The sequence below is a fragment of the Callithrix jacchus genome, chromosome 1 (assembly GCF_049354715.1).
Source record: "Callithrix jacchus isolate 240 chromosome 1, calJac240_pri, whole genome shotgun sequence".
In the NCBI taxonomy this organism is placed as follows: Eukaryota; Metazoa; Chordata; class Mammalia; order Primates; family Cebidae; genus Callithrix; species Callithrix jacchus.
Window position 1 is genome coordinate 128,817,367 of NC_133502.1, and position 23,783 is coordinate 128,841,149.

At 40.4% G+C, this 23,783-nt stretch overlaps 1 protein-coding gene across 4 annotated transcripts in view; it reads left to right on the forward strand.

Moving 5' to 3' along the window:
• The window catches only part of MTAP (methylthioadenosine phosphorylase), an 81,633-nt gene that overhangs the window by 19,103 nt on the left and 38,747 nt on the right, over positions 1-23,783 (forward strand). For all 4 annotated transcript variants that reach the window (XM_054256725.2, XM_035306696.3, XM_054256727.2 and 1 more), the window contains exon 5: positions 17,609-17,711. In XM_054256725.2, the coding sequence (XP_054112700.1) occupies positions 17,609-17,711 (103 nt within the window). The remainder of the gene's footprint in view (positions 1-17,608; positions 17,712-23,783) is intronic.

Genomic DNA, 23,783 nt, shown 5'->3' on the forward strand with positions numbered 1-23,783 from the left:
TAGAGTGCAGTGGTGCAGTCTCGGCTCACTGCAACCTCACCTCCCAGGTTTAAGCAATTCTTGTGCCTCAGCCTCCTGAGTAGCTGGGATTACAGGTGTGCACCACCATGCCTGACTAATTTTTGTATTTTTAGTAGAGACTGGGTTTCACCATGTTGGCGAGACTGGTCTCGCACTCCGGGACTCAAATGATCCACTCACCTTGGCTTCCCAAAGTGCTGGGATTACAGGTGTGAGCCACTGTGCCTGGCCCAGGATCCTTTTCCCTACACTGCCCGTATATTCTCTCCAGAGTTTATCTAGAACCACGCACATTGGCCTATTGCCATAACTTTGTCAGCACATTGTCTCTGGAAAAAAAAAATCCTCATCCTAAAGTGTTTTTCAAAGGGTAGTGAAATTGTTTAATAATATGGCTATTCTTACTTTATTGATGGCCAAGCTAAAGCACATCACTTTCTTTTCCTTCAATGCAGCATGAGCAGGGCAGGGGACCAACATCAGATTTAAGAAAGACATGTGGCTCTCATTTTTAGGGTTGTTTTTAGAAACATTAGATTTCTCTTGAAGGACTTTGACTATGCTGGAAGCTCTTTTACAAAAAATGTCATTCTTTTCTGAAAATCTTCTTTGTCTCCTTTATCTCATGCTGCATTATAGCTGAAGTTTAAAAACCTGGGCATGAGAAAAGGGGAGTCCCAGATGTGACTGTCCTGGAAAAAGAGGTAGAGAGTGCAATGGGCCCAAGTGTGTTTGGGTATGTGCAGTTAGTCTTTATGTCTTTCTCAAACATTCAAGGAAACTCCATAGCAGTTGAAGTGAAAATAATCATCTTTCATTTGTGAGTAGAGCACCCATAGAAAGCAACATGTATCTTGGTCTAGAACTTAAGTTCCAAAAGAATGTGTTATATTTTTCATTTTCTCCTGTTTGTTGCACAGGGATGGGATTACTGTTTCTTCCCTGCCATAGGCCATAGGTTCTCTGTGCAGTGTTCTTCACAAACCAGAAATTAAAAATAGGAAAATAGGAATCTATACCAAGAACTTTTAGGAGGCTTGTCTGCAGTAGGTTTCTTCAGTGCCTATGGCTCCTGCTGGATTCTGTTAGATTAATCCATTTCTTTTGACTTGTATGAGGTCCCCATTGTTACAGCCACAGTCATTTGCCACTGAGGACAAAAGATGGTTAGGAGTGGGGTTTGTTCCACCTCTTTGCAGTGATTAAACAGTCGATTTGAACTGGGGAAAGTATTTGACCTTTGGTCTGTCCTAGAAGAAAGTCATCAGGATATTTATACATTAAAAAGCTCTCATAAGATATGTACTCCAAGATTCATAATTTTGAAACTTCTTTCCTGTGGTACACACCCTTGTATGTATGCACACCTGGCTCTCACTGAGTCACTTATGGGAAACTGAAGCAAGATGTTCTGTTAATAGGGGGAAAATGACCTCATAAAAGAGCCAAAGTAAATGAGACTTAGAGAAGTTTAGAAGCGTGACTATGCATCGCTGGGCCTTTGCTTAGTTTTTACTCATCAGCCTTGCAGAAGAAAGGCATGACTCTTTCCTGCCTCCCACATCAAATCTACTTTTAAAACTCAACTTCAATGATGCATTATAAAGTGGTGCACAGGATTGGTTTCTAATAAGATTTTTGCCATTGGAGCAAAGCAAGACTGTTTCCCCACCAGCTGCTTTATTCAAAGTGTGAGATACTTTGTTGTCTTCTCCTGTACTTGGGGTACATGGGCCCTCCATTTTCTAGCCAAGTCCTTTTTAGATACCTCTACACATTGATTTGTAAGTATGGGAGAACTGATGATACGGACTTTCTTTCACCCCCAGGTACTAACTCTCCATGCCGTTAAAGGTACATGGGCAGGGGATTCTAGCAATTTCTACACTTGCTCTTCTTCCCTTTTACCATCAATCCTGATAATTGTAGGAAATCAGTACACCATTTTATTATGAAATCTAAGAAAAACAACTAGGTCTATAAACTGAAAAGATGCCCACATATTTTTTTCATGTTTGACCGAGAATATTTGTTTAATGTACTTGTTGAATGAATCAATGCCTTTGTAAGAATGGTACAGTTAAACCACATTCTTTTCAGATAAGCTAAAAACTTTTATATACAAATGAATCTCATCTTTCTTTGAATGTATATTACATATGATGTTCATTCAAAAATATAAATAAGTACATTGACATTTACATACATATATATTACAAATACATATCTATAAGTTGGATATAGATACAATTTCCCTTTGTACCTGAGGAAACAATTGCAACAAAGGTGTTATTCAGGAATGCAGTTGGTATTTCTGCTCCGCAATTCTGTTTCACGTGATTTTTTTTTAATTGAACTTTCGGTTCTGCGGTACATGTGCAGATCGTGCAGGATTGTTGCATAGGTACACACATGTCAATGTGGTTTGCTGCCTCCATTTCCCCATCACCTACATCTGGCATTTCTCCCCATGTTATCCCTCCCTGACCTCCCCACCCCACTGCTATCCCTCCCTTGGCCCCCCACAAAAGACCCGAGTGTGTGATGCTCCCCTCCCTGTGTCCGCGTGTTCTCATTTTCAACACCCACCTATGAGTGAAAATATGTGGTGTTTGAGTCTCTGTTCTTGTGTCATTTTGCTAAGAATTATGGTTTCCAGATTCATCCATGTCCCTACAAGGGCACAAACTCATCCTTTTTTGTGGTTGCATAGAATTCCGTGGTGTTTATGTGCCACATTTTCTTTATACAGTCTATCATTGATGGGCATTTGGGTTAGTTCCAGGTATTTGTGATTGTAAATGGTGCCGCTGTGAACATACATGTGCATGTCTCTTTATAATAGAATGATTTATAATCCTTTGGGTATATGCCCAGTAATGGGATTGCTGGGTCAAATGGAATTTCTATTTCTAGGTCCTTGAGGAAGTGCCACACTGTCTTCCACAATGGTTGAACTAGTTTACATTCCCATCGGTAGTGTAAAAGTGTTCCTATTTCTCCACATCCTCTCCAGCATCTGTTGTCTCCAGATTTTTTAATGATCGCCATTCTAACTGGTGTGAGGTGGTATCTCAATGAGGTTTTGATTTGCATTTCTCTAATACTCAGTGATGATGAGCATTTTTTTTATGTTTGTTGGCCTCTTATACGTCTTATTTGAAAAGTGTCTGTTCATATCCTTCTCCCACATTGGATGGGTTTTTTTCTTGTAAATCTGTTTTAGTTCTTTGTGTATTCTGGATATTAGCCCTTTGTCAGATGGGTAGATTGCAAAAATTTTTTCCTGTTCTATTGGTTGCCAGTTCACTCTAATGATTATTTCCTTTGCTGTACAGAAGCTCTGGAGTTTAATTAGGTCCCATTTGTCTATTTTGGCTTTTGTTGCCAATGCTTTTGGTGTTTTAGTCATAAAGTCCTTGCCTATGCCTATGCCCTGAATGGTTTTCCTAGGTTTTCTTCTAGGGGTTTTTTTTTTTTTTTTTGCCAGTCAGTTTGAGCTTTATGAGGTTGCTCAGGTTAGCCTTGAACTGATGACCTCGCCTTCGCGAGCGCCATGACCTCCGGCGGGAGCCACTTTGGACCCCTCTTCTAGGGTTTTTATGGTGTTAGGTCTTACGTTTAAGTCTTTTATCCATCTGGAGTTAATTTTAGTGTAAGATGTCAGGAAGGGGTCCAGTTTCTGCTTTCTGCACACTGCTAGCCAGTTTTCCCAACACCATTTATTAAATAGGGAATCCTTCCCTCGTTGCTTGTTTTTGTGAGGTTTGTCAAAGATCAGATTGTTGTAGATCTGTGGCGTTGTCTCCTGGGCCTCTGTTCTGTTCCATTGGTCTGTATTTCTGTTTTGGTACCAGTAACATGCTGTTTTGATTATTGTAGCCTTGTAGTGTAGTTTGAAATCAGGTAGCATGATGCCTCCAGCTTTGTTCTTTTTGCCTAGGATTGTCTTGGATATGTGGGCTCAGTTTTGGCTCCATATGAAGTTTAGGGTGTTTTTTTTCCATTTGTGTGAAGAGGGTCATTGGTAACTTGATGGGGATAGCATTGAATCTATAAATTACTTTGGGCAGTATGGCAATTTTTATGACCTTGATTCTTCCTAATCATAAGCATGGAATGTTTATCCACCTGTTTGTGTCCTCTTATTTTTTTGAGCAGTGGTTTGTAGTTCTCCTTGAAGAGGTCCTTTACATTCTTTGTTAGTTGTATTCCTAGGTATTTTATTCTCTTTGTTGCAGTTGTGAATGGGAGTTTGCTTGTGATTTGACTCTCTGTTATTGGTGTACAGAAATACTTGTGATTTCTGCACATTGATTTTGTATCCTGAGACTTTGCTGGAGTTGCTTATCAGTTTCAGGAGATTTTGGGCCGAGATGATAGGGTCTCCTAAATATACAATCATGTCATCTGCAAATGCAGACAATTTGATTTCCTCCTTTCCTAATTGAATAACCTTTATTTTTTTTTTTCTTGCCTAATTGGTCTGGCTAGAACTTCCAGTACTATATTGATTAGGTGTGGTGAGGTAGGGCATCCTTGTCTAGTGCCGGATTTCAAAGGGAATGCTTCCAGTTTGGGCCCATTCGGTATGATATTGGCTGTAGGTTTGTCAAATGTAGCTTTTATTGTTTTGAGATATGTTCCTTCGATACCTAGTTTATTGAGAGTGTTTAGAATAAAGGGCTGTTGAATTTTGTGAAAGGCCTTCTCTGCCTCTATTGAGATAATCATGTGGTTTTTGTCTTTGGTTCTGTTTATATGGTGGATTACGTTTATAGACTTGCATATGTTGAACCAGCCTTGCATCCCTGGCGTGAAGCCTACATATTGTGATGGATAAGCTTTTTGATGTGCTGTTGCAATTGGTTTGCCAGTATTTTATTGAAGATTTTTGCATCTGTGTTCATCATGGATATTGGCCTGAAGTTTTTTTTGTTGAGTCTCTGTTGGGTTTTGGTATCAGGATGATGTTGGTCTCATAAAATGATTTGGGAAGGATTCCACTTTTTGGATTGTTTGGAATAGTTTCAGAAGTAATGGCACCAGCTCCTCTTTGTACATGTGGTAGAATTCATCTGTGAACCCGTCTGGACCTGGACTGTTTTTGGTTGATAGGCTATTAATTACTGCCTCAACTTCAGCCCTTGTTACTGGTCTATTGACGGTTTCGACTTCTTCCTATTTACGCTTGGGAGGGTGCAAGTGTCCAGGAATTTATCCATTTCTTCCAGGTTTGCCAGTTTATGTGCATGGAGTTGTTTGTCTCTGAATGTAATTTGTATTTCTCTGGAATCAGTGGTTATATCCCCTTTATCATTTTTTATTGCATCTATTTGATTCTTCTCTCTTTTCTTTTTTATTAATCTGGCTAGTGGTCTGTCTGTTTTGTTAGTCTTTTCAAAAAACCAGCTCCTGGATTTACTGATTTTTTTGAAGGGTTTTTTGTGTCTTTGTCTCCTTCAGTTCTGCTCTGTTCATGGTTATTTCTTGTCTTCTGCTAGCTTTTGAGTTTTTTGATCTTGCGCCTCTAGCTCTTTCAATTTTGATGATAGGGTGTCAATTTTAGATCTTTCCTAGCTTCTCATGTGGGCATTTTTTGCTATAAGTTTCCCTCTAGACACTACTTCAAATGTGTCCCAGAGATTCGGGTATGTTGTATCTTCATTCTCGTTGGTTTCAAAGAACACCTTTATTTCTGCCTTCATTTCATTGTTTATCCAGTTGACATTCAGGAGGCAGTTGTTCAGTTTCCATGAAGTTGTATAGTTCTGAGTTAGTTTCTTAATTCTGAGTTCCAATTTGATTGCCCTGTGGTCTGAGAGACTGTTTGTTATGATTTCCATTCTTTTGCATTTGCTGAGGAGTGATTTACTTCCAATTTTGTGGTCAATTTTAGAGTAGGTGCATTGTGGTGCTGGGAAGAATGTATATTCTGGGGATTTGGGGTGGAGATTTCTGTAGATGTCTGTTAGGTACACTGGGTCCAGATCTGAGTTCAAGTCCTGGATTTCCTTGTTAATTTTCTGTCTCGTTGATCTGTCTAATAAGGACAGTGGAGTGTTAAAGTCTCCCACTATTATTGTGTGGGACTCTAAGTCTCTTTGTATGTTGTTAAGAACTTGCTTTATATATCTGGGTGCTCCTGTATTGGGTGTGTATATATTTAGGATCATTAGCTCTTCTTGATGCATTGATCCTTTTATCATTATGTAATGCCCTTCTTTGTCTCTTGTGATCTTTGTTGGTTTAAAGTTCATTTTATCAGAGACTAGGATTGCCACTCCTGCCTTTTTTTTTTTTTTTTTTGCTCTTTATTTGCTTGATAAATCTTCCTCCATCCCTTTATTTTGAACCTATGTTTGTCCTTGCATGGGAGATGGGTTTCCTGAATGAATACAGCATACCGATGAGTCTTGACTTTTTGCTTTTTTTTTTTTTGGAGCTCCATATTTATCATGGAGCTACTGTATCACTGAGTATAATAGAGTTACAGTTTTATGTTACCATCTAGTCTTTGTAGATAAGTTTGTAATGCCTGCCTTGTAACCTTTGGTAGAGCAGACTCTGTCACATTAAGTAAGCTAGTTTCTAAACTAGATTATAGATTTTTTTTTTCTTTTTTTCTCTATACAGTTGACCCTTGAACAATGCAGGTTTGTTTTTTTTTTAAAGAAAGGAGAGAAGGAAAGAAAAAAAAAGGAATGAAGGAGCGGAAGAAAGAGGAAGAAAAAGAGGGAGAGAGAACAGGAATATTGCTTTATTCTAAAAATGGGTATTGAAAACCTCTTTTATGCCAATAATTGTGCTTAATAATGGCTGATCAATATTTTATTTAAACCTATGAGTAGGTGTGATGTGGTACTGACAAGAATGTATATTTTGTGTATTTAAAGTGGAGTGCTCTATAAATGTTTATTAAGTTTACTTGTTCCGGATCTGAGTTCAAGTCCTGGATATCCTTTTAATTTTCTGTCTCATTGATCTATCTAATATTGATGTTGAAGTCTCCCACTATTATTGTGTGGGAGTTTAGGGAATCTAAGTCTCTTTATAGGTCTTATGTATCTGGGTGTTATTGTTGCCTTGATCCTTTAACCACTATATCTTTGTTGCTTTAAAATCTATTTTATCAGATGCGAGAATTGCAACTCCTGCTTTTTACTTATTTATTTATTTATTTTTGCTCTCCATTTGGTTGGTAAATCTTTCTCCATCCCTTTGTTTTGAGTCTTTGTGTATCCTTGCATGTGGAATGGGTCTGGATGTAGCATACCATTGGGTTTTGGCTTTATCTTTTGATTGGGGGATTTAGTCAATTTAAATTTAGGATAACTGCCATTTGATGTTAACTGGCTGTTCTGTCTGTTCATTGATGTAAATTCTTCATTATGTTGATGCTCTTTACTTTTTGGTATATTTTTAGAAAGGCTAATACTGGTTGTTCCTTTCTGTGTGTAATGCTTCTTTCAGAAGCTCTTGTAAAGCAGGCCTGGTGGTAATGAAATCTCTGAGTACTTGCTTGTTCAAAAAAGATTTTATTTTTCCTTCAGTTGTGAAGCTTAGTTTGGCTGGATATGAAATTCTGGGCTGAAAGTTCTTTTCTTTAAGGATGTTGAATATTGGCCTCCACTCTCTTCTAGCTTGTAGGGTTTCTGCTGAGAGATCTGCTATAAGTCTGATAGGCTTCCCTTTATGGGTAACCTGACCTTTCTCTCTGGCTGCCCCTCCTTCATTTCAACCCTGGTGAATCTAACGATTATGTGCCTTGGGGTTGCTCTTCTTGAGGAATATCTTTGTGGTGGTCTCTGTATTGCCTGGGGTTGAATAATGTCCTGCTTTGCTAGGTTGGGAAAGTTTTCCTGAATAATATCCTGAAGAGTATTTTCCTGCTTGGATTTATTCTCTTTGTCATATTCAGGTACATCTATCAAACGTAAATTAGGTCTTTTCACATAGTCCCATATTTCTTGGAGACTTTGCTCATTCCTTTTTATCCTTTTTTCTCTATTCTTGTCTTCTCATTTTATTTCATTAAGTTGGTCTTCGACCTCTGATATCCATTCTTCTGCTTGATCAATTTGGCTATTAAAACTTGTGCATATTTTGCTAAGTTCTCGTGTTGTGTTTTTCAACTCCGTTAATTCATTTGTATTCCTCTCTATATTGTCTATTCCTGTTCGCATTTCATCAAACCTTTTTTCAAAGTTCTTAGTTTCTTTACATTGGGTTAGAACAAGTTCTTTTAACTCCCAGAAGTTTCTTATCATCTACCTTCTGAAGCCTACTTCTGTTAATGGAACACAATCCTTCTCCATCAGGCCTTGTTCCATTGCTGATGAGGAACTGTAATCCCCTGTAGAGGGAGAGGTGTTCTGATTTTGGGTATTCTCAGCCTTTTTAGGCTGGTGTCTTCCCTTTGTTATAAATTTATCCATCTGTCATCTTTACAATTACCGCCTCTCTAATTAGGTTTCTGAGTGGACGTCCAATTTATTGATTCCCAGTGCCGGAATCTGAGCAACCCACTGCGCCGGCCAAAACAGTGGCGTTAAGACTGATGTTGCTCTTCTGCCTGGGAATCTCTGGTCTGGCTTCCTTCTTGAGTCCGTAATAGGCAACTCTGCCTTTCCGGAGCTCCAAACATTGGTCAGAAGGGGAACCGGTCCTGTTTACTCTGCACCAAGTGCTGCCGCACCGAGGCACCGGCAAAACCACTGCGCCAGCCACAAGAGTCGCGCTGGTGACCCATGAGACTCCTCCACTGGGAATCTTCTGGTCCGTGAGTGACAAAAATTTGTCTGAAAGTGTGGCATCCTCTTGTTCTCTGCGCTTTCACTAGAAGCTGCAATCCCGAGCTGTTAGCGATCAGCCATCTTGGATCTCTCTCAAGTCTTGACTTTTTATCCAGTTTGTCAGTTTGTGTCTTTTGATTGGGGCATTTAGCCCATTTACATTTGAGGTTAAAATTGTTATGTGTGAATTTGATCCTGCGATTTTCATGCCAGCTGGATGTTTTGCCCATTAGTTGATGCATTTTTTAATCATTTCAATGGGCTTTACCATTTGGTACGTTTTTGGAGTGACTGGTACTGGTTGTTCCTTTCCTTATTTAGTGCTTCTTTTAGGAGCTCTTGTAAGGCAGGGCTGGTGGTGACAAAATCTCTCAGCAATTGTTTGTCCATAAAGGATTTTCTTTCTCTTTTGTGTATCAAGCTTAGTTTGGCTGGATATAAAATTCTAGGTTGGAAGTTCTTTTCTTTAAGGATGCTGAATATTGGCCCTCACTCTCTCCTGGCCTGTAGCATTTCTGTTAAGAGATCCGCTGTGAGTCTGATGGGCTTCCCTTTGTGGGTAACTGACTTTTCTGGATGCCTTTAGCATTTTTTTCTTCATTTCAACCCTGGTGAATCTGACAATTATGTGCCTTGGGGTTGATCTTCTTGAGGAATATCTGTTTGATGTTCTCTGTATTTCCTGGACTTGAATCTTGACCTGCCTTGCTACGTTGGGGAAGTTCTCCTGGATAATATCCTGAAGAGTGTTTTCCAGCTTGGATTCTTTCTCTCTGTCACATTCAGGTACACCTATCAAACGTAGATTAGGTCTTTTCACATAATCCCATATTTCTTGGAGGCTTTGTTTATTTCTTTTTACTCTTTTTTCTCTAATCTTGCCTTCTTGTTTTATTTCATTGAGTTGATCTTCAATCTCTGATATCCTTTCTTCTGCTTGGTCGATTCGGCTATTGAAACTTGTGTATGCTTTGTGAAGTTCTCATGCTGTGTTTTTCAGCTCCATCAAGTCATTTATATTTTTCTCTAAGTTGTTTATTCTAGTTGGCATTTCATCTAACCTTTTTTCTGAGTTCTTAGTTTCTTTGCATTGGGTTAGCACATGTTCTTTTAGCTCTGAGAAGTTTGTTATTACCCTGTTTATTATTATTCCTTCTGAAGCCTGTTTCTGTCAATTCATCAGACTCATTCTCCATCCAGCTTTGTTCCCTTGCTGGTGAGTAGTTGTGATCCTTTGGAGGAGGAGAGACTTTCTGGTTTTTGGTGTTTTCATCCTTTTCGTGCTGGTTTCTTCCCATCTTAGTGGCTTTATCTACCTGTGGTTTTTGTAGTTGGTGACTTTCAGATGGGGCCTCTGAGTTGGCATCCTTTTTGTTAATGATGAAGTTACTTTCTGTTTCTTAGTTTTCCTTCTAACAGGCCCCTCTGCTGCAGTACTTCTGGAGGTCCACTTGCCTGGAGATCACTTGCAGGAGCTGCAGAACAGTAAGGGTTGCTGCCGGTTTCTTCTTCATTTTTTATCTTTGTCCCAGAATGGTACCCGCCAGATGTCAGCTTGAGCTCTCCTTTACGATGGTCTCTTTGGGTATATGGGGGTCAGGGAGCTACTTGAGAAGATAGTCTGTCCCTTATCAGAGCTCAAGTGCTGTGCTGGGAGCTCCGTTGTTTCATGCAGAGCTGCTGGGCAGGTACTTTAAGTCTGCTGCTGTGGAACTCATAACCACTTCTTTTCCCAGGTGCTCTGTCCTAGGAAGGTCAGCTTTATTTGTAAGTTCCTGTTGTGCTGCTGCCTTTTTTCATAGATGCCCTGCCCCACACAGAGTAGCCTAGTCACAGTCTGCCAGCGGAGGTGTTGCTGAGCTGCTGCAGGCTCTGCACAGCTGCTGTGTGAACTGTCTCAGTAGTGGCGGACTGCCTCAAGTCCAGCTGCACTTGCTGCGAAATTCTCAATCCAGAGTGTTTCAGATTGTTTGTTTTGTGGGGGTGGTTCCCATCTAGCCAGATGGCCTGGCTCCCTGTCTCTGCCTCCTCCCTTTCAGTTGAATGGGGGGCTCTGTCTCTCTGTCTCCGAGGCATTCCAGGCACCATTGAAACAGCTGTCCAGATTTGTGTGAGTTTCTGTGTGCCAACCCTGCACCCACTGTAACTGCCATATTGAACACTCCTGGTGCTTTTCAGCCCGGGGATCTCCTGGTCCGTGGGCAGTGAAAATTTGTTTGGAAATGCGGGCAGCACTCACCCTCTGTGTTGTTCTTGCTGGGACCTGCACTCCAGAGCTATTCCTATTTGGCCCTATTGGATCCTCCTTTCTGTTGTTTTTTTTTTTTTAAGTTGTTTTGTTGCCTGGGGTAGAGTGCAGTGGCTTGATCATGGCTAACTGCAGCCTCAACCTCCTGGGTTTAAGCAGTCCTCACACCTCAGCCCCTCCAGTAGCTGGGATTACAGGAATATGCCACTATGCTTGGCTACTTTTTTTTTTGTAGAGATAGGGATCTCGCTGTGTTTCCCAGGCTGGTCTCATACTCCTGTCCTCAAACAGTCTTCCTGCTTTGGCCTCCCCAAAGTGCTGGGATTATAGGCATGAGCCACTGCACCCAGCTGCATTAAAAAAAAAAAAAAAAAAAAGGATTAGTTGAGTAGGACTTGCTCAACTGGTATCACTGTCAAAAATAGCTCAAGGTGAAACTTGCAAGCATACTAGTAAGGAGAAGGATGAGATTTCTTTTTTAATAGGGTTGTTTATCAGGAATGTTTTGCAGATGGTGATTTTATTTTCAATGAGAAAAATGCAACCAAAAACTGAATATTAAAGGAAACATAGTGTGATTCCTGGTGCTAAGTAGTTTGTATAAAATGTGGTTAACTGTTGGCCTGTAGTTTCTAAGGCCCGTGTTTGGGTTCTCTCCTTCTCGAAGAATGCAGTGAAAGAATCCCAGCTTAGAAGTGAGGACATCCAAAATTCTTTCCTGGCTGTGCCGTGAAATTCCTTTGTCATATACTGTCCTCACCTGCTAAATGAGTGTGTTGAATTGACTCCTAAAAGCTGTGGTATCCTCCCCTCCCCAGATTATTTCATCAACTTATTTTCTTATTAGAACTGGGAGAGGTTCAACTGTGCTTTTGTCATGCATTCTTACTCATCAGGAAAGTCCCACTGTAAACACAGTGCTGAGGGATCAGTTATGTCAGTCTGTTTCCTTCTCCCAGAGACAGCCCTGCCTTGGGCTTCCCCTAGAACTGTATTTCATAGCATAAAGCTCTGGACCCAGAGGTTGGGAGTTTCTATCTCTTGATGACTAGAAAGTGTTTTATGACTAATAGTTATACAAGAAGCCTTTGTTTAGCTCTTTCTCTCATTCCTGTCAGCAGCTATTTTTAACCCTTCCTTTTCTTACCTCTTCTTGCTCATTTCCCTCACTCTTGAGCTGAGAATGTCACCTCCACCTTTATAGAGAAGATAGAAACTTAGGCATAAACTCACCACCTTCCTTCACCTTCCCTTTCCCCAATTACGTGAGTCCCCATTCTTTGTCATCCTCTTGTCTGTAGCTGTCCTTGAAGTGGTGTCCACCACTCCCCTGGATGAGGTTCATTCTTAGGTTCTGTTTCATGACTTTGTTGTGTATTAACTTCTCATCATACATCCTGTTATTAAAAATCCTATACTACCAGTTTTTGTGTTTTTATTAGGTGTCACAATCAGTTAATTCCGCTATTTGCATACAGTAGTCATATTTCCAGTTTATAGCCGAGGAAACTTAGGCCCTTACTATGTTTCTGACACTGCTGTTATTATGGTTCTAGCAGACATCTTCTATCTACCTTATCCTTCCCTTTTACAAAAGGTGAGAAAACTGAAGCCCAAAGAGAATATTGTCACCACCTATGTAGAGCTAGAATTTTTATTCTTGTGGACTGTTTAGCATGATCTCATTAAATATAATAGAAAATAAGGGAAAACTATGGTACTTGTTAATTAAGCATCCTTACCTGGCTGGGATATAAACATCCACTGGTTTTTCTCCTTTTTTATGCCACTATGAGCACTTAGGAGCACTCTTGATATCAGAGCAGTAGGAGGATCTTAATGATATTGATTCAAATTCATAACTTTTTACTTTTTTCTCTTTTTTTTTGAGACAAGATCTCACTATGTTACCCAAACTGGAATACAGTGGCACTACAGCTCACTGTAGCCTCAACTTCCCAGGCTCAGGTGATCTTGACACCTAAGCCTCCCAAGTAGCTGGGACTACAAACATGTGACACTACACCCAACTAATTTTTCATATGTTTTTGTAGAGATAGGATTTCACTATGTTACCCAGGTCGGTCTTGAATGTCTAAACTCAAAGGATCCACCCACGTTGGCCTCCTAAAGTGCTGGAAATACCGGTGTGAGCCTGACTTCCTTCTGGTTATGAAGACAGACTTGTTCTACTTCTTAGTCTGATGTTGTTTCTGTCAGAATTTTTTCTGACAGAACTGCCCATTCACGCTGCTGTTTGATTCTTGGGATATACTCTAAATGATGGGTAGATTCACTTCTCGTAAACCATCTTCCTTATGAGCAGCCGTTATTCTGCTCTGCCAGTAAATTAATTGACTCACGATTCTGCGTGTTGGTCTTGTTGTGGATACAGACCATATTCTGAAAGCTCCTCAGAAGTCGATGATTGTGTGTGCTTCTGCTGGGGGATGGGTGTTTATCCTCAGCTTGTTTGCAACACCACATTTCCTCAAAGGAAATATATTAACTAACGGCTGTCTTTAAGCCAATGTAAGAATCTTGATTCAAGAAACAACCTACTAGTCAATCTGTTTCTAGACTTTTCTCCCTTTCTTTGTCTGAAGGTGCCACTGTTCTCTCTTTGACTGTCTTGAACTCATTTCTCTTGCCAACACACATTATTTTGTCTCCTTTACTCTTCCATAAGCAGTTTTTCTTTGTCTACTAACTTTTCGTATCGCATATCCGTGCTTGACAGCCTCAAGCAATTTGTTGGATACCCTTGACTTGAGGCCCATCAAAGTGTCATTCTTTTGGGTTGGCAGAAGAAATGTCCAGAAGCATATTTTCCATAAATGATAGTGACTAGTGCCAAGTACTTGCTTCATGTTGTCTTATTCAGTTCTCACTGGGGACTTTATAAGGTAAGTGGGATTACTCCCATTTAAGGAAACTGATTGATGTAACTGAGGTGCATAGAGATGAGAGTGACTCTCCCAGAGGCACGCAGCTAATGAGTGGTAAAACCAGTAGATCAGTCAGTTCCTGAAATCCATGTTTTCCAGTAGGATCCCAAGCTAATGGGGAGATAAAAATTAATCCCCTTGCCTAAAGCAAGAGTAAGGGGCAGACCTTATCTTTTATTTCTGTTGGTTAGGAGTGTATTAATGGGTATCACTGAATTTAAAAAAGTTGTCAGCAAGGCTGCATTCTTTTTTGGAGACGGGAGAATCAATTTCCCTGCCCTTTGCCACTCACGTTCCTTGGCTTATCGCTCTCATTCATCTACAAAGCCAGCAATGGCAATGGAGTCCTCACCTCTCATCATGATGACATTGACTCTTCTGCCTCCCTCTTGCACATGTGAGGACCCATGTGAAGACATGCCACCTACCTAGTTAATCCAGTATAACCTTTCCATTTTAAGATCAGCTTGTTAGCAACCTTAATTCCATTTGCTATGTTAGTTCCCCTTTGCTATCTAAAGTAATATTCATAGGTTCTAAGGGTTAGCATATGGACATCTTTGGAGGGGGCATATTTGAAATCTAAAATGGACATGTTATTGTATTATAGTCTATCGGGAGGTAGCCACTGGAGGTTTTTGCAGCCTTGTTTTTATGTTCAAGCAAGGGTATACATGTGTGTCTTAGTCTGTTCTGTTTGATATAATGGAATACCATAGACTGAGTAGCTTCTAAGCAACAGAAATTTCTCAGTTCTGGAGGCTGTCCAAAAAAAGTTGCCAGCAGATTTGGTGTCTGGTGAGGACCCACTTTCTCACAGATGACACCTTCACATGGTGGTAGAAGGATGACCTAGCTCTCTTGGGTCTCTTTTATAAGGGTTCTGATCCCAATCATGAAGAATCTGCTTAATCACCTCCAAAAGGCTCTGTCTCCTAATACCATCACCTCTTGGGAGTTTGGATTTCAACATAGGAATTTTGGGAGGACGCAACCTTCAGATCATAGCAGTAGGGATGTTGCTAATACCTCACGAAGAAAGAACTTGAAGAAGCTGAGTAATTTGCCCAAGACCACCCAAAAATTCATTCAAATCCAGGGGCAAAACTACATTTCCTGTGTTTTCTCCATGTCACTCAGAAAACTCAGCACGAGGGAGAAATATGATTCCGAATATAGAAGAGCTGTTTTGGCCGGAACTTGGAAGGCAGCAGGCAGGCTCAATTGGGCAGCAGTCCCCACTTTGTGGAGTGTGACAGCAGGCTTATTCCAGGCTTCTTGCTAAGTTGTAAAACTTCTGATTTCTCTGATAGATACCTTGAGAAAGAGGACTGGTGGGTGCTATTAAAATTATACACATTTCATTCTAGAATTTCTTTTAAGAGCATAATCTACTGTCCTCAACTGTGATTATAAACCCCATTGCTCTTGGTCAGAATTTCATTCAGCATAAACAGTGCCTCATCATGTTATGCTGTGCAGGTATGTTGCTATTTGTAGGAATTTAAGTTTAGATCATTAAACGTTTCAATACTGAATATATTGACACTTAAGTTGACGCAGAAAACCACAAACAGGTGGGCAAACTGTAAGAGGTGTTTCTCATCTGTACCTTCCCTTCTAGTATCTTGATAGTATAGCCCAAAAATGATTTTAAGTCCTTGCTTCTTCCCCAGGGCTACCCTCTTTGCTTGCCTTTTAAAAGGTTGAGTGTTGTGAGGCCCCATTGGGTGCTGACTCCAATTCTGTCTCTATCCCAGACCCACAATTGTGAGCTGCAATGGGATATCTGGACGTCTTGGTTGATATAATCTTCCTAACACACTTGTAAAATAGACGGGTGAATACTGTGTTTAATGATTGGAAAATGAAGAGTCGAAAAGGGCAGTCTGGTATAAGTCACATAGCTAGTAGTTGGGGAGCTTTGTTGAGAAAGAAAAATGCAAAATGTTCCACCCGTGAGAGGAAATTAAGACTATAGTTAATAAGTATCTTGTGCATAGTAACGTTGCATGAAGCTTAACATAAGTACATGTTATTAAGGTTAAAAAGTTCAAAGCAAAGGTGGCGGGTTGGGGGTGTTCCAAGGCAAATGGGTGGGGATAGACAGGAGATAGGCAGAGGTAGATGAGATGCAGGCATTATAGTGTGGAAGTTAGTTGGAGTATAGCCACTGGAGGCTTTTGTGGCCCTGTTTTGATTTTATATCACAGTTATAAGTAGGGATGTTGCTAATGCTTGACTCATCAAAGGCTGAAACAAAGCCAGAGCTAAAGTTGAGTACGTGGCATTGTTTTATTGGTTAATCTTTGACAATGAGAAAAGCCTCTGTTTATACAGGCTCAAACAGTCATTTGACCTGTTCTTCAACTCCATCTGGAATTGCTTTGGGGTTAACTTAGCATTTCCCCTAAAGCACATATGACAGGGTTGGGAGAATCTTGGATAGGGTTTTCATTCCTCTAGAACGCTGAAGCCTTATCTCAGAGTGAGGTAGCTTCAGTGCCACTGTTTAGTGTGTGGTGGACTGGAAATAACAGGTTAATTTTGGCGAGTATACATGCCAGCTGTGTAAATGGAGCCAGTGAAACTATTTCTCAGTGCTGTCTCCCACCCCTGGGAGAGGACATCATGTTATCTACCTGCCCCTGTTGACTGCCCCTGACCCTTATCTCCCATGCTGTCCCCTATTCCCTGTGTTACTCATCAGTTCAAATTTGGAATAATTGAATGCATAGAGAAAGTGGCTTGTTCTGAAAACTTCTAGCAAGAAATTTTTAGGTAACTTGGTGCTAGATTAATATTAGCCTCTCTTATGGATTCAGAACTGTTTTGTCATAAAACTTGAACTAAGATACTTTAGAATTAATTACAGCTAGGGAGAAAAAATCTAAGACAGCAAACAGAAAGATTCCTAAATATGGAGCAGGACAAGTGGCTATTTCGGTGGCTCACTGGCATTAAAAAATATAGTTGGGGATACAGGCAAGAATTACTCTTAGAAATATGATAATTAAATGCAAGGTAATTCCCTTGTTTGGACTCTGAAACTAACAAAACAACTGTTTTAAAAAATTGTTTTAAGACATTGGGGAAATTTGCATCTGCTCTGAGTCAAAGCCTTGGGTTTGTGTCTGTGAAAAAGCTAACAGAGGAAGCAAGTTCAACAAAATTTCAGAAACTGTTGAAATCTGGGTAATGTGTAAATGGTGATATGCATATGTTCAATATGTGGTTTTCCACATCTCTGATGATGAAACATTTTCGTATTGACTTCTTAAGTGTTTTACCTGCCTTTCTGAGCCCAGAGTTGAGTTGTACCTGCAGTCCAACGTGGTTACTGCACCACGGCTGCCAGACCACAGACACTAATTCTTGTTGTGCGTATGGTGTGTGGCTGCCAGCTCAGGGCCAAAAAAGCTGAATATCACCCTGAAGCTTTTATAAACAAACTGTCTTCAGCTTATCCAGAGCAATTGAGTCTGGCGTTAAAGACGAAAAGATGGACTTAGATAAAGTTGACTCACTGGCCCTTGGAAGATGGAAAGATGGCCTTAAAATAAAACAACAAAAACCTTTTTTGCTTAATTTTCTAGGACCACTATGAGACCACAGTCCTTCTATGATGGAAGTCATTCTTGTGCCAGAGGAGTGTGCCATATTCCAATGGCCGAGCCGTTTTGCCCCAAAACGAGAGAGGTAGGTAGTCTTTCTAGAAGGTGTACCAGCATAAATCGTATGGACTTGGAGTGGCATCTGGCATTTGGTTAACTGGCAGAGCAGGTGGCCCCATACCCTCACCCAAGTTTGCTTTATATTATACAAAGTCTTATGAAGAGTTATTTCCTCTTGCTAATAATGCCCTGTTACTCTCATTCATTTTGAGCTGAACCACTCAAAGTTACAACCTTTTTAATAAGTTTTGATTTTGCTGTCTGGATACCTTTTAAATGATTTAACATAGAATATCACATTACTCAAGAGTATACAGTCTGGAGACAGATTACTTGGGATCAAATCTCTGCTCTTCAACAAAGTAGCTGTATCCAAGAGGACAAATTATTTGACATCTGTGCATTTCGATTATCTTATTGTAAAATGAAGGTAATGATAGCATGTGCCTTATAAGACTGTGTGAGGGATGAGAAAGTTAATACTTAATGTAAGTCTCTGAACCATGCCTTTCAGTTATGGAACATCCAATGGCTGGTAACTGCTTTGATGAATTAAATTACTGATCATCTAAAAATGGTCAGATTGGCAACTGTTGCCTTCTTGCTTAGTTTGGCCATTACTACCCAGCTTCTGTCTACTGTTACAGCCAAATCACAGAACTGTGGGGATAGCCCCACAAAGACCAGTGGTGGTATAAGGTGTGGAATCACAGCATTAGTTCCCAAGGGACAAAAATGGCTACCATGACTAAGAAGTCTGTGGCTTGGTCCACATGTGCTACTTCTCTTACAGTCCCAGGTTTGAATGTCATATGCAACTCGAAAGATCAGAGGTGTTGTTAGAGATGAACTGCCTCATAAAATCTGCCTTATAAGTTGACTTAGAGAATATAAATGCCTAAACATATTAATCATTCAGATAATGTTAACAGCTGCATATAGAGTGTAGATGATTTCTTTTAGCATTTATGTTTTACCCTACATAATCACAGAAAACCCATTTCCTTGTAGTTAATAGCAAGGACACCTAAACTGAGCACACAGGGATGGGTTAAATATTTCAAGTCTCAAATGAGAATTTGGCGTCTAAAACCGACTACTGGGGGAAGCCATTTCACATTTATCACTGCATATTGATTCTCTCTGACTTTAGGAAAGTACATTTTTTACTTTTTTTTTTTCAGTGCCAGGTGAAGTTTGTATATGTACGTATAGCATGTTTCTGGATAGTTATCCACAGAATATATCAGAAAGCTACTGGTCTTACCTCTGAAACACAGATCTGTCCACATAATTTGCTATCCTGGGGAAATTAAGTATGGATAAAATTCTTGTCCACTTCAAAATGGGGACACCTTGGGAAGAAATAGTCTAAGGAGAGAATATGCATGCTTGTATGAATCTGAGGTCAGTTATCAGGCAAAATACAGTGATTTGGGGAACTAGTATTAGAAGTAGGTGGGGGAAGCACAAAGAAGCTATATAGAGCACATGCAAATGTGGGTCTGGGGTGATAATTTTCAGTAATACAAGTGAGCCTCCCTTGAAGCCAAATTAATTCAGCTAAAGGACCCTACATAAAGGCTGAGAGAATGCTGGGGAAGGCAATTTAAGAAAAAGGCAAAAATAAGCCTTCAGAAAGAGATTTTTAAATATTGTCTGAAAACCTGAAGAGTAAATGGTGCTGCCGCTTGGTAATTTTAGCTTTTAACATCCACATGATCTTTCATGTACTGATGGAATAGGACGATCATGATGAATTGTCAAGTGGCAAGCAAGGTACTCAGTGGTTGCACCATATTCTACCATTTATGTTAAAAATGTATATATACAAAGAAGTAAATATGTAAATGTATGCAAATAAAATATCTTTGGAAAGTTAACAAAAAAACTGGTAACAGGAAATAGGGAAGATGGCAGATAAGAGACAGGGCTAACATACAACTCCCAGATGGACAGACAGAGCAGCATATAGAGACACTGTGACCTTTTGCTCCAAGAACCACTGTAGGAACTTACCAGGAAAACCAAAAGAATTCAAAGATCCTTTGAAAGAAGTGGCACCTCACTGCAAATTCAGCAAAACAGGCGAAAAACTGAGTTCCCAAAGTGTGAGCTGGGGAGAACCTACCTCTAAACACACATCCCCACTGAGGAAATCTAAAAATCCAGATCTTGGGAGATGGATTTAACCTTACCTAAAGATGAAATGGATTTAGGGAGTTATGTGAAATATGAAAGTAGAAGTAGCAGCAGGAAGTGCCTTGGATGTACTCCCAGTCTCCACCTTGAGTCCAGGAAAGCCAGTCCTGACTATATCTCACAATGGCCCTCAGGAAAGGCAGCCATTGGAATTGGAGAGGGATCGCAGGGCGATGGAATGAAATTTTAGTGGTTTCAACTGGGCACAAATTTTCTTGGGTGGACTAGAGGATGCTTCTGTCAGTGGAGTGGGCAAACAGGAAAGGGTGAGGTCCAAAAGCCATGCTTGCTTTCTCAGTGGGGTAGCTCACAGCCTGGGGCAAGGTCTGAGCAGTGCACTCTGGGAATGAGACTAGCCTCACCAACTGCATGGTAGCTGGGTGAGGCCTCTTGCTGCTGGATATCCCCCACTACCCTGGCGAAATATATGATAAAGCAGAAGCAGCCAAGATCCCCTCTGGAACATAAACCCATTGGCCTGACAAACCACCCCCATCCCTTAATTCCCACAGTGGATGCAGCAAGACCTGCCCAAGAGAGTCTGAGCCCAGACCCACCTAACCCTGCCACCACCTGATGGTAACTCCCTACCTACCCTGGTTGCTGAACTCAAAACACAGACACTCTTTAGAGCTTTATGGCCCTGCCTATTGCCCAAGAAACCAAAATAGTTACCTTGGGCATCTTAGGTCAAGCTTAGAGCCCCTTGCTACTGCTGCAGCTGGTGCTCTCTGGAAATTACCACTTCCTGGCTGGGTACTCAGGCCATTACAGCAACTCATGAAAGAATAACCCTGATCCCAGGAAGGAGCAGACAAGACCTAATTGCACTGCCTACAACATCCTGGGTAACCAGAGGTCCTGAGTGTGTCCACATGACAACTTCACTGCTAGCATAAGCAGCATTCAAGAGAGCCAGCACACTAAACATATCTACAACCAATGACTCTTGCAGAGTTTACTTCACTTCCCTGCCATCTCTACCAGAGCAAGTGCTGGTAGCCACAGCTTGGAGACCCGAAGATGGATCACTTTGCAGTTCTCATTGCAGATGTCCCCTAGCACCAGCCCAGAGCCTGGTACCCCCAATGGTGGCTAGACCCAGAACAGCAATAACAATTACTGCAGTCTGGCTCTCAGGAAGCCCCATCCCTAGGGGAAAGGGGAGAGCACCACAAGGGACCACCCCATGAGACAAGAGAATCTGAACAGCAGACCTTGAGTTTCAGACCTCTCCAGTGAAATAGTCTACCAAAATGACAACCAGAAAAACATTTCTGGTAATATGACAAAATAGGGTTCTGTAAAGCCCCCAAAAGATCACACCAGCTCCTTAGTAATGTATCCAAACCAAGACGAAATCTCTGAATTGCCAGGTAAAGAATTCATAAGCCTGATTATTAAGCTATTCGAGGTGAAAACCAACATAAAGAAATTTTAAAAAACAATATAGGATATGGATGAAAACTTCTCCAGAGAGATACGTATAAAGAAAAAACAATCACAACTTCTAGAAATGAAAGACATACTTAGAGACATACAAAATGCAATGGAAAACTTCAACAGTAGACTAGAACAAGTAGAAGAAAGAACTTCAGAGCTTTAAGACAAGGCTCTTGAATTAACTGAATCAGACAACAATAATCTTTAAAAAATGAATTAAGCCTTGAAGAAATTTGGGATTATGTTAAATGGCCAAACCTAAGAATAATTGCTGTTCCTATGAAAGGAGAAATCTAAAAGTTTGGAAAACTTACTTGAGGGAATAACTGAGGAAAACTTCGCTGGCCTTGCTAAAGATCTAGACATCCAAATACAAGAAGCTCAAAGAACACCTGGGGAATTTATTGCAAAAAGATGATCACCTAGGCACATATTAGTCAGGCTATCTAAAGTCAAGGTGAAATAAAGAATCTTGTGAGACAGAAACATCAGATAACCTATAAAAGAAAATCTATTATATTAACAGCAGACTTCTCAGCAAACCAGAAGCCAGAAGGGATTGGATTCCCATTTTCAGCCTCTTGACACAAAATAATTCTCAGCCAATAATTTTGTATCCAGTAAAGCTGAGCTTCATAAATGAGAGAGAATCTTTTTCGATAAATGCTGAATTTGCCACTACTGAGCCAGCACTACAAGAAATGCTTAAAGGAGTCCTAAATCTTGAAACAAAACCTCAAAATACACCAAAATAGAACATCGTTAAAGCATAAATTGCACCAGACCTATAAAACAATAATACAATGGCAAAAGAACAAGGTATTTAGGCAAAAACTAACATGATGAATAAAAAAGTACCTCACATTTCTTTTTTTTTTTTTTTTTTTAATTTTTTATTGGATTATAGGTTTTGGGGTACATGAGCAGAGCATGCAAGACAGTTGCCTAGGTACACACATGGCAGTGTGCTTTGCTTTCCTTCTCCCCTTCACCCACATTTGGCATTTCTCCCCAGGCTATCCCTCCCCACCTCCCCCTCCCACTGGCCCTCCCCTTTTCCCCCCAATAGACCCCAGTGTTTAGTACTCCCCTTTCTGTGTCCATGTGTTCTCATTTTTCATCACCCACCTATGAGTGAGAATATGCGGTGTTTCATTTTCTGTTCTTGTGTCAGTTTGCTGAGGATGATGTTCTCCAGATTCAGCCATGTCCCTACAAACGACACAAACTCATCATTTCTGATTGCTGCATAATATTCCATGGTGTATATGTGCCACATTTTTCCAATCCAGTCTATTATCAATGGGCATTTGGGTTGATTCCAGGTCTTTGCTATTGTAAACAGTGCTGCAATGAACATTCGTGTACATGTGTCCTTGTAGTAGAACGATTTATAGTCTTTTGGATATATACCCAGTAATGGGATTGCTGGGTCAAATGGAATTTCTATTTCTAAGGCCTTGAGGAATCGCCACACTGTCTTCCACAATGGTTGAACTAATTTACACTCCCACCAACAGTGTAAAAGTGTTCCTTTTTCTCCACATCCTCTCCAGCATCTGTTGTCTCCAGATTTTTTAATGATCGCCATTCTAACTGGCGTGAGATGGTATCTCAATGTGGTTTTGATTTGCATCTCTCTGATGACCAGTGACGATGAGCATTTTTTCATATGATTGTTGGCCTCATATATGTCTTCTTTCATAAAGTATCTGTTCATATCCTTTGCCCACTTTTGAATGGGCTTGTTTGTCTTTTTCCTGTAAATCTGTTTGAGTTCTTTGTAAATTCTAGATATCAGCCCTTTGTCAGATGGGTAGACTGCGAAAATTTTTTCCCATTCTGTTGGTTGCCTATCCTCTCTAGTGACTGTTTCTTTTGCCGTGCAGAAGCTGTGGAGTTTCATTAGGTCTCATTTGTCTATTTTGGCTTTTGTTGCCAATGCTTTTGGTGTTTTGTTCATGAAGTCCTTGCCTACTCCTATGTCCTGGATAGTTTTGCCTAGATTTCCTTCTAGGGTTTTTATGGTGCCAGGTCTTATGTTTAAGTCTTTAATCCATCTGGAGTTAATTTTAGTGTAAGGTGTCAGGAAGGGGTCCAGTTTCTGCTTTCTGCACACGGCTAGCCAGTTTTCCCAACACGATTTGTTAAACATGGAATCCTTTCCCCATTGCTTGTTTTTGTCAGCTTTATCAAAGATTGTATAGTTGTATGTATGTTGTGTTGCCTCCGGTGCCTCTGTTTTGTTCCATTGGTCTATATCTCTGTTTCGGTACCAGTACCATGCTGTTTTGATTACTGTAGCCTTGTAGTATAGTTTGAAATCCGGTAGTGTGATGCCCCCCGCTGTGTTCTTTTTGCTTAGAATTGACTTGGCTGTGCGGGCTCTCTTTTGGTTCCATATGAAGTTCATGGTGGTTTTTTCCAGTTCTGTGAAGAAAGTCAATGGTAG